Source organism: Sturnira hondurensis, unplaced genomic scaffold (assembly GCF_014824575.4).
Source record: "Sturnira hondurensis isolate 20B ecotype Veracruz unplaced genomic scaffold, ASM1482457v3 Scaffold0011875, whole genome shotgun sequence".
NCBI lineage: Eukaryota > Metazoa > Chordata > Mammalia > Chiroptera > Phyllostomidae > Sturnira > Sturnira hondurensis.
This window is the reverse complement of record NW_028084506.1, coordinates 442,689-454,711: the sequence shown is the minus strand read 5'-3', so window position 1 is coordinate 454,711 and position 12,023 is coordinate 442,689. Positions and strand designations below refer to the sequence as shown.

Sequence of the window (12,023 nt, the reverse complement as noted above, 5' to 3'; positions counted from 1 at the left end):
TCCCCTCAATATTCCACTTTTTTTAAAACCAAAACTAACTTGTAAAAAATAGAGACTGCTCAGTTGTATGCAGAATCTTTGTGAAGACACATACAATTGAGATAAAACAGTCAACACGGGATTTCAATTGCAAACTTCAGAGCCCCAAGAATAAATCTAGAAGACAACACAAGTTTCTAGTACACTCATCAATGTTTTCCTTTTTTGATTTTGACCAAAAAAGTTAAGATACAGTGCTTTTACAAAAGTCTTAATTGTTAATGCTTACATTAAAAGAGAGATGAAAAATCAAGAAGCAGTCCTAAAATATTATTAAGTGAAGCACAAAGCAGAATGATGAGTAGCTACTTATTATTCTGGTTAGTAGTTTTTAAAAAGGATGCATGAACAACTTGTGAAATATTAGCATACAACAGGAATATATAATCAGTTGTGTTTCAACCAATTGGGTTGAGACAAGTTTTATACAGGTATGACAAATGCAAGGCAAAGTAATTTCAGGCATCGATTACTAAAGACAGACGACTTTTAGAAGCTAAAATAATAAAATTGACCTTTAGTCATTAAACCACTAGGACACAGAGCCAGTCAAAGCCAATGCGTCTGCCCCTAGAAGCTGCTTACAGCATTCGAGAAGCATCACACACAGGGGCACACACTCGTCTAGGTACACCTCACTAATGGAACGGCAGGACACACATCACTGACAGGGACAGTATGGGACGTACGGAGGGTACAGCCAAAAAAGGATTAATGCTATGATCATATATATATAGATATAGATAGATATATACACACACATATACGTATACACACATGTACACATTACACTCTAGTTAGTGTGCCCATAAAAAATCCATTTAACTGTCAGCTGTTCTAACATTGCTAAGCTCGGTTAAAATGATTTATGAGCTTAGATTTATCACGATATCAGAAACATTTTGTATTAAAAAAGGGGGGGATTGGGGTGACGAGGTATGCATTTTTAACCAGTCCGGCGTCCTTTGAGACTGGTGTGACTGCTAAGGTAGACAGAGATACTGTGTTACTTTAAAAATGTCCAATGATACTCAGTCAACTACCAATTCTTTACAGTTCTTAAATTGCAACTAATGATTCTAATGAAATGTTAACTTTTGTTTACATGCCATGAATGGAATTCACACATTGAAGTTTATCTTACAGACATATTTTACGAGATATAGTGTGATTGGCAGCATGGAGGATTTTTTGTTCAGCGGGTATCTGGGAAGGAAAGAACTGACAGTTCACAAGTTTCATGCTTCCTGACTTCTAGGTGTCTAGGAGGAGGTCTGATATAGCTAATCACCAAGGGTTCGACGTGCTGCTTTAGTTGCTCGAGATGTTCTAATATGTTCTTCTTTGTGATGATCCCCAAGACAATCCTGAAACAGATCACGTTATGCTAATAACTGTGAGAAATTAAACTAAAAGAGCTTCCAATCATAACGATAATGAGAGGAAAAAATAAAAACATGAACCATAAGAATGCTTTTAAATGGACTTTAGAGAAATATAAACAAAAATGATTTGAAATCCCCAGTGCCATTTGCATAAATTCTATTCACTTTCAAAAATGACATGATGCTATTTTTAAATATTGGTGGGTTGTTTTCCTTTTTAAATTAAAAATAAAAATGATAAAAAGTTCAGAGTGAAGATGACTACAAAGAAAAGTCCAAAAATATTAACACACAACTATAAAATTACGAAATTTAGTTTCATTTTTTACTGTTCCTTCCTTTGAAGAAATTATTTCTCTATTATCTAAAACGCCACAATGCAGCAGCTGTTATGTGGATCTACTTCAGCAATGAAAAGGTAGAAGTCTTGGCTTTTATTACCCATAAAGAGATTTAAGCAATCCCTTGGATTTCAGTATTCTTTGGAATTAAAATCAGAGGGAATGTGCACCAAATAAATAATGCTGACCAATACAAAACTCCCTAATTTTCAGGGCCTGCGGAGTGCTACCTAATAGGACATATTTCAGGTTAGAGGTCAAAGTGACTTTTACTTTATGCATTTTTCTTGAAATGATTATTTCTCAGTTAATGTATCATTATTGTAACATTAAGTAAAATAATGGACATAAGTTCTCATAAGAATACTTAAACATAATTAAACTTTTAATTATTAAAACAAAATACTGGTTACTGATTTTATACTGAGAGTCAATGAATTCAACTACAATAGATGGCAATACAGACAGTGAATGTCAGAACCTCAGAAAGCTTTTGATCACTGAATTCTGGAAGCCCATCCAGAATGCCCTTCAGAGTAACTGAACACATCTCTGTGGTGATCAGGTGAAGTCCATTTTACTATTAAGCTGTTTTTGAACATTCCGACTTCTTACCGGGGTCACCAGGGGACTTCACTGAGTCAAAGCAGGATGGCCCTACAGACATGTCAGCTATCACTTACTTCGAGTGATGCCTGGGAGTGGAGGTGGGGAACCAGGGAAGGAGGGGAATGAAACGGCACAAATAGGTTCTCTGCTAATGTTGTTTCATTATTTTTGTTTAACGTATTGCTTTTACAGAGAGAGGAAGGGAGAGGGAGAGAGGCAAGGGGAGAGAAACAAAAGAAGAGACAGCGAGAATGAGACAGACAGAGAGAAAAGAGAAACATCAGGATTTGTTCCACTTACTGATGCATTTACTGGCTGATTCCTGTGTGTGTCCTGACAGGGGATCAAAGATGAAGCCTTGGTGAAGGATAACATTCTAACCAACTGAGCTACCATTATTTTTTAAACACAATATATACTGATCAGTGAGAACAAAGATAAACTGAAAAGTTCTCAGAGCATGGGAGCAAGTCCTTTCTCCAAAGGAGAAATGCAGCTGAGACACTGCATTACATAAAATACAAGCACTCAGTCATTCGGCAGATGTTCTCCCGACTAAACATTTGAGGTCAAATAAATAACAACAACAACAAAAAACCCATCAATTCACTCGAATGTATACTTGTAGTTAGGAAATGTGAAAATCTTGACAATTAAAATAATTCCAGTCTAATTCTTATTCACCTTTTCTAGCCAATTCTATACAATAAGTTAATTTCAGTTAATATATTAGTAAGCTCTGCCAAATCATAAGGTACACAATGAGAAAAATAATTTTTAAGGACCAAATGGCAAATTTAGAGATTTACAAAGCAATGTTTATATTTACAAAGTAATGGCCCTAAAAAGGTGGAAATAACATATTTCCTCTCTTTGGTTAATGGAGAAGAGTGATCTGAGAATGGTAAGGCCAGGTTCAGTGCTGCTTTGTGAATTTCAGGAAGTGTACAGAAAATTGATGCAACAAGGTGACTCATGTAAAGACGAAGTTACTGTTTCCTGGTGGGCTAACAATGAGAGTGAACAGAGCATGACCCAACATCTTCCCAAAGTGCGTTCCAACCCCAGTCACTAGAGTTCTGCCCCCTTTCCTCCTTCAAAAAAAGTGTCTGATATTAGAGTAAGTTTGGAAAACTGTGTTTCTATTATTCCATCTGAGAATCAAATACCATCAACACTGTATAAGTTCTAAGAAGTTTCATAGTAAATAAATCTCAAATGTATTTAATCCAATATTTTACTCATTTATATGATCACAAAACTCTTTTGGAACAATCCTGGTGACATCCTGCTACTTCCACCAAGACTGAAAGATCCTGAGAAATTCTGCTAATTAAAATAAAAACGTGGGAACATCTATAACAGACATCTTTACAGACATACCTCCCCCCTCATCTCTCTGCTCTCATCTTCTCCTTACACCCACGGTTCCGGATTTGTTACTGCTCCTCCCCCAAAGAATTAGTTTCCACCTCTGACGACCAAATGTAAGCAACTGTCTAGAATATCACAGTCCACACAGACAACCCAAAGATGTCATTTCTTTTCTGGGTTTAAGTCATTCAAATGTAAGTAAGAACACTCTGCTCTCTTACATATTTCAAGCCAAATGTCCCAGGAGCCACCACCCCAAATGATCTCTTTTTTTTATCTATCAATGTTTATTAAGGAACAGAAATAAGGAAAGTATAATCAGTACAATTAAATATACTTTCAGAAAAAGCCAACCCCACCACAAGCTTTTTTATAACAAGGAAGTATCATAGATTTTAATTAACTACTCTTCCCTTTCCTCTATTTCATTATTTTCACACTTTCTTCTAAATATTTTCCTTTCCAAGGTCAGTGCTGCCAAACCCCTGAGAATCAATCAGCAATAGGAAATACAGTCATTAACTCACATAGGTTTGTAGTCACAGTTAATTAATTACTTATGACTAGAGAGTGACAGTATATTTATTTGGTAGGACATAAAAGGACAAACCATTCCAAGCATGGAGAACATCGCAAAGCAAGTAAAAGTTTGTAACGAGTCACCTTAGCTTCCACTGAGCCATTTATAGTTAAAAAGGGCCAAGAACCAGTCAAGCTTTACGAAAAGTTACTCCATTTGACCTGCTTTCATTAAGTTTTTAATGAGTGAAGTTTGGTACCATTATTTTTCAAGTTCAACAACATTAAAGGAAAACGTTCTTTTACTACAGACATCTCTTCTCCAATCGATACCTGTGATATTTAATAGTTATGACCTCCCTGCCCTTAATCAAGACCTTTATCTCTTTAATGATTTACTTCCTATTACCTAGAGTTATTTTAACAGTTAGGCAAAATGTTACACATGGATCTAAATCTCTAGCTTTTATTGCTATTCCTCACAATAGCGTCTAATATCGTGTCTAAGAAAACAATAGTAGTTTAAGAAATCACAAAGGAAGATGCATTCTATCAGTCACTTACGGATAAAACGACAGCAAGAGACTGGGTTTTAAAATTGGAAAGCTCTTTTATTCCCTGATCTCTGGCTTGCTTAACACGAGACTAGGAAGTTATGAAGCCTCTTCGAGCCCAATCACTACATCTGAGAGGTGGGGTGCTGCCACCCGCTTTGCAGAGGGGCTATGAAGCAAATGAGAAACATGAAGAAGGTGTTCGTTCGTTTGTTTATTACACATAAACAATTTTTTTCTTTTTGGTCCCTCTTCCTCCTTCCTCTAAATAGGAGCCGTGTGTTCTGCACAAAATGATGTTTTAAAAAACCTGCTGTGATACTCTTAAGTGTTTTGCATTCCAGTTCACACTGTGTCTGCAGTTTACGCACAATCCTTCGCTTCTCATTTCGGTCCTTTCTGTTAGCAGCCTTCAGGTAAAACAGTGTTTTTAAGTCTTTCAGCTAGGAACAGTAATACACTGGGAGAAAGGGGGCCTGGAAGCGAACCCCAGTCAGGAACAGAGGGCACAGGGGGGCTGTGAAGGATTGGGTCCACAGTGACATCCTGGCACCCTGTGCGCCCCTCTCCACCCTCCCTGTGAGGCCTGCCAAGCCAGACGGTCCCGTTCTCCCTTCGTCCCGTGCTCCCATCCTCGGGAGACGCTGGCAGTTCATGCATATAAGGCAAAAAGTAACCGATTTACTCATTTCAAATATACTGTATTTGTCATGAGCAGTTTATGTAAAAGGTTTGTGAGAAGGAAGAAGAGAGGAAACAAAGCATTTGCTCCAGGAGGTTTTCAACTAATTTACGCATTTCATTTACTTACACATTATTTCTCTCACTACACAACAAATTAAATAACGGCCGACACATTAAATAGCCAAATACCTAGAAAATTATTACTGTACTAGAAATGTATGGTCTAAAGTCGAAAGAAACAGGTGTGTGCAGTGGTTCGTTCAAGGCACGGCCACCACCGGTCTAAGGAAGGGAATGACTCAAACACCACGTGCACGCTGGCGACTCTGCCGACCCTCAAGTTCTCCTGACAAATGTCACTACATTTGTGGGGGGTGACACTTCTCTTACTCTTTCTTAAGTGTCAATCTGACTGATCTTTATTTATAACCAAAGTAAAAGACACACTTTCCCACTTGCAAGCTGATTACACTCTCTCCTCATAACTGCATATGAATTCCCATAAAAAGGATGAAAAGTTCTGGTAAATGAACTGCTTTTTTTAAAAATGAAACTTACCCATTGTGAGTTACAAGGCACTGCCTCAGACCCAGCTTTCGGAAAATGTCCACCACGATCTCCATGGGCGTGTGGTCTGTCACTGTGAACGGGCTCATGTCAAGAATGCTGCGCAGCTTCAAGGGCCGGGGGCTTTCTGCTGGAAGGGACGGGGTGTGCTGCGCAAAACACACACGGGAACTACCCACGATGCCTTCTTGTTTTTTTCTTGCACTTTCTGCAGAGATTGGGAAGACCAGAATTAAAACGTGATACGCTGTGTTTTTGTTTTAAGGGTAACACGCTCATTCAGAGATGAAACAAATAAATGCATCCATGGCTTTTGGTCCTTTAGTTTTTCCCTTTCTCCTTAACCAAGAAAGGAATCAACTGGACAGTCACAGCAATTTCTTATGTTTAACAGAATCAGAATCCACAAACAACAAATCATCTCCACATAAATAAAATATTGTTGGTATATATTTTATGGAGCTAAAGCTGTTTTCTAACTTTAGGGGATAAGGAAACATGGTTGGAATATGAGATTTTAAAACCTGCACAAATTAGAGAAACCATCAGGGAATACACCTGCCTGTGCTAACATTAGCCTCTCGTACTTCTTTGGAAGTGGGACTAACGGGAGCTGCACCCTTGCTTTGACCACACTCCACACTCCACCACTGTGAACTAGATAGTTCTTTCTCTTTCCAGTGTTTGAGTTTAATATTCTAGGTGAGTCCAGAGCACTAACAGGTGGGTTGAGACTATGTGATTATTTGCAAAGGCTGTTCACTGCTCCCTCCAGTGAGCTCTGCTGCATACTCCCACCCCTGAAAGCGCCAGGCAGAGTGGTAAAGATGCAGAAGGCCACAGGGGAAGAGCAGAGGCCATGGAAACAAAAAGGAAATCCATGAAATAGAGAAAATACAAAAATAAAATAGCTTTGTGCTTCTATTTTGAATTAGTATGTATTCAAAACTGTCCTTTAAGAAGGCATTTTATATGTTATACATACATATAAAACCTGGTATACAGGTCTACTTTTACCATTCAAAAACTTAAACTTTACAAATATATGTGGGTAAATACTTAAGGTGTGTTCAAAAAGTCACATGGCTAACACTTCTGATGACATGACTTGATCTCACATACGGCAAGTACCACCTCTATTCCCTTAAGTGAATACTCTCTGCTAACTCAACATTCTATTTCCTAAGCCAGTAACAAAACTAAAAAATTCATCCACTAAATCAGGGGGGATGTAATTCTTACCTTTACCACTTTCTTCTAAAAACCTGGAGCCTTTCTTTAATTTCAATGGAAATTCTAAAATTCTAATCTTTTCTGTTTCTTTGCCTGGCTACCATTAAAACCTAAAGCATAGGAATCTAAACAACAGAATTCTTCTCTGACTGCAGGTTTGGCCATGGTGATGGCATAGAAGCTAAAACCCTTGAACAGAGACGAGTCTGACCACATATTTTGCCCAGCCTGGCAACTACTGTATTACTCAAAGCAAAGCCTGGGATGACGAGATTGCCAGTTGTAGAAAACGTCTTCCAAGAATGTAAGGCTTTTCCTAAACCGAGTAAGACACTCTCTGTAGGCTCTTTCTCTCTCCTCCTCCTCCTCTTTTCCTATAATAGCTCTTATAAACTGAGAGTTTCCAATTTGAGTTGAGAAACCTTCCTATCTACACTGTGCAGTCTTCCCTCTTCAAGTGGCACTGGAATTGAATGTTTTTCCCCCTTTGCAATGGCCACAGGGAGAAGTTGGAAGGGAGATGACAGGCTCACAGAAGTCACCTCTGGAGACAGACTGAGTGCTGGACTGTTAGCTCAGCGTCGTCTGCTAAAAACTGCCTAGTGCCAAAGCAACAGCTTGATGACAATATTCTCTGTCACCTCTGGGAGTTGGGGGGAGAGGGGTTGGTCTCCTGATTAGGACTGTAGTATCATTGGAAAGAGGAAAACTTAACTTTGGAGGAACACAATTGCTTCCTTCTCAGGAAAAGTTTACTTTATCTCCAAGAAATAACATAGTATGGCTGATGTCTTTAAATGATATTTTCAGGAATCTCAGCTCAAAATACAATAACAATACAACTGCAAATACAATAGCAATTGTAATGACAATAGAAAATACAATTACTTCCATACTTTTCAACCTGACATTTAACCAAAAATAAAATCTCAATGATTTTCTCACTTTAAACTAAATATTAGAAGTCAATGTTGTAAACCTTAATCCAAAAACTAAGGAAGTAAAACCTTGTGAATCTGATATGCAACAGAACAACAAATATGGGATTTTCAGTGACTTGCACTCAAATAAGCCAAATTTAATAAATATGATAATGTATTTAGCTGGAAACGCCAGCATGTGCTAAGGCCTTATATAACATGTTACTCAAGAATAATATCAATTTAACAAGGTTTATCTGAGTGGTAAAAAAGAATATGACTCCAAACTGATGATAATGCCAAGTCAAAAGATAAAACTATAGCAAGAAAACAACCCATGGAAGCATAAATTCCTTTCCTAAAGAACATAAGACCTCTGCCTGCACTAACCCAACCAATTAAATTTTACTGCTTTCCTTTCTTCCAGAAATCTATTATATATCCATGTCTATCTACCTAGATACCAATACATGTAAGTGTGTGTATGTGTGTGTGTATTTTTTTAAAAGGTACCTATTGCAATGGTCAGATCTCTTCTGAGGGCAAATCCCACTAATCTCTGAGATTCTTTTGACATGATGACAGGAAAGCCATTGTAACTGGTTTCATTAATCATATTTTCTATGTCATCCACTGTCATATTGTCCTGGGTCAGGACAGCCAAGGGAGGATCATTCCTTCGAGGTCTCATGACATCAGCAGCCAGGGTGGTATGAGTGAATTCTTCTTTCGCATCCAAGAAAGGATATCCATTTAACCGAATGTGCGCTTCATAAATGCCTTCCCTACCAAAGGCATCTCCAACCCATTTACTGGTCATAACTGCGGCCATAAGGGGAACGATATACTCCAGGCCTCCAGTGAGCTCAAAAACAATAACCACCAAAGAGACGGTCATCCTTGTCACACCACCTGAAAAAAATAAGCACCATGGTCAGGAAGGAACGGACCGCATCCATACATGCTAGTACAATCTGTGCACTAGGCTGGTTGACATAAATTGTCAGTAGAACTTAGTGAAAAGGATTATCATCGAAAACTACTATTAGGACAATTATCGCTACTTCATAAGATCTAGAAGAATACCAATCATCTCTGTTTATAATACAGAAGACTTGAAATAACATTTCAAAACCTGTTTGCTTCATATAAAAAAGAATACCTGTCCAACCAAAACAAGTATGTCATTTTGGTTCACTGCTATAGCAAAGACATCATTTCTCCCTTGTAAAAGATTATTATTGATTCTTAAGGAATCTGGTGAAGCACATCAGAGCTATCTTCTTCACCACTAATTTATACATTAAATTCATACATGGGTAGAATATTAATTTGATTCATTTCTTCCCCTAAATCTTTCCAAAATGAGTAAAACATTTTGATGCTTTGTGATTCGTGGTAGCAGTATAAATTCCCTCCCTCAGAAAATTCGTGTATTCATTCACCCAAATCACCAGCCTGAGCCATCTTCTCCATGCGATGCACCCCCCGCACCTCTCCACCTACTGCTGCATGTGTGCCATCTCCAGCTCGGCCGGCCTCACCTCGTGCTCATCTCACTTATCTGTGAAAACACTGTCACAGAAAGCACCATGCACTGAAAACGAAACGCCTCTTCTTCCCAGAGAGTCCCCCCATTCCAACTCCCCGACTCCAACAGCAGGCATGACATTCGCCCAGACGACCCAGGTAATCGTTCTTGCTTCCTCCCTTTACTTTGTCCCAACATCTACACTCACCTAGTCCTCTATGATTTGCTCTGCAGTAAATACCTATGGGCACCTTTCTCAACATTCTCACTGTTACCAACCTAGTCTGGACCCTCAAGACCTTGTTCCTTAATTGTAACACTCTTTTGTGTTTACCTCCTTAACTGCAGGCCTATTACCTTCAATCCCCTTTCTAAGCCATGGTCCAGGTTAATTTTCCCTAAGTAATACTTTCCCCATGTTGCTTCTTTGCGGAAAAACCTACCAGGGTTCACCAGTTCATATTATATTAGGCTTAAACTCTTCCTTTTTGCTTTTTAACCTAAAAATAGAAGAGAGAAAGGACCTATCATATACTACGTATCTACACTATGCTAGACATGTCCTAGTCAATTTACAAAGGCATTTTTAAAAATTATTTTTAACTAAGCAATTGTTTTACTTGACACTATGCTAACAGCTTTATACACATTTTTATCTCACATAATCCTTAAAACAACTGTAGGAGATAAGTAATTATTACTTCCATTTTAAAGATTAAAAAAAAAGAAGTAAAGGAACTTTCCCAAAGTCATCAAGCTACATGCGGCAAAGCCACAACTGTCACAGGACTGACCAATTCCAAACACGACTCCACCCTAACATAAATTGTGCTCCACAATCTGCCCCTTCTCACCAGTCCAAGTCTTTCCCCCCAAATATTCAAAACGCACTCTCTTACTTTAACACCATCAGTTCCTGCAGAGCCCCAAGATTACTAAATCTACTCCTATTCTAATTTCTTTGCCTTCACACTATTACAGTTTTCAACAAAGTCCTCTCCCTTAAATTCTACTAATCTTTTAAAATAAAGCTCATGCTCTACCCTACCTGAATTACTTCAGTTCTTTTCTCCTCTTGATTCCTACAGTTTTCATAGACTCCTTCAGTACTGCATGTAACCACAATCTATTGCTCACTAGTATTTTCTCAGTGTGGGTGGGTCTCGTCTCCCCAACTTGACTGCAGTTGAGGTTGGTCCATGTTTTATACTTCTTTTTCTATCACTCACTGCACCTAGCACAGCCCTAGACAGAAAGTAGATACTTAATAAATACTCACTACTTCAGTGAAAAATGATCTGTCCTTCACTTTTGTTTGATATTACACTTTTGAAGATCAATAATTACTTTACACACTTTTGATAAAAAATTACTTTAACACTTTTGATGCATGAACAAAAGTAAGTCAAATGCCAACTATCATTAAATATGTAACCAAGGTTCAGCTGGCATGTTAAATATAAAACCACTTTTCATGACCAAAAGGACAATAAATAGACTTTAAGTATTTTTTGAATCTTCACCCAAGGATATGTTGATTGATTTTACAGTTAGAGGAAGGGGTAAAGAAGGAAGAGGGAGATGGGGGGGAGGGACTGAGCGGGGAAGTGGTGAGAGGGAAAGAGAGCGAGAGAAACATCAATGTGAGGGACACACACCGACTGGCTGCATCCTGTACACATACCAACAAGGATCAAATCCTCAAGCTTTCAGCACACTGGACGGATGCCCCAACCAACTTAGCTACCCAGCCAGGACTAGGCTCATAATGCAAATAGTTTGCTTTTCTTTATTAATAGAAGAGTTACCTTTCTTATTTTGCTATACATACACTTTAAGTGGAAGAAGACTGGTAAAAGAAAGAAATCTTTTATTGAAGCTAAAAATAAATCACCGCAGAGCCCAAAGTAAAGCTATTCTGCAGCTTTGCTAGCGCGCTAATCTCAGGAACCATGCTCTGGCTGGTATAGGCAAATCAAGATTTTTGACACTAAACAAACAAAACTCTGCTTGGACAGGATTCGAATTAAGCCTGTGCTGTACGGAGATGTTTTCTGTTATAGAGCATTGCGTGGTATTCTAAAAATGCCATATTAAATTTTTGCATTAAATCTTCAGAGACAAGTAAATAAAATGTAATGCTATATAATACCATATAATGGTAGCACTGTTTAATTTCTGTTCAAATATTCTCTTCCTCTGTCCTGTACCCCTCCCTCTCCCTCGCCCCAACCCAGGTAAGCACGAGAAGAGTCTTACTCTGTTTT

At 38.3% G+C, this 12,023-nt stretch overlaps 1 protein-coding gene across 5 annotated transcripts in view; it reads right to left on the bottom strand.

The window, feature by feature from the left end:
* Nucleotides 1-12,023, bottom strand: part of CLCN3 (Cl-/H+ antiporter 3) — a 68,082-nt gene that overhangs the window by 867 nt on the left and 55,192 nt on the right. For 3 of the 5 annotated variants that reach the window (XM_037060410.1, XM_037060411.1, XM_037060412.1), the window contains 3 exons: nt 8,739-9,137; nt 6,064-6,280; nt 1,331-1,406 (listed from right to left, as the gene is read on the bottom strand). In XM_037060410.1, coding sequence (XP_036916305.1) covers nt 1,331-1,406; nt 6,064-6,280; nt 8,739-9,137 — 692 coding nt within the window. The remainder of the gene's footprint in view (nt 1-1,330; nt 1,407-6,063; nt 6,281-8,738; nt 9,138-12,023) is intronic. The other 2 variants (XM_037060414.1, XM_037060415.1) reach the window with 1 other exon arrangement.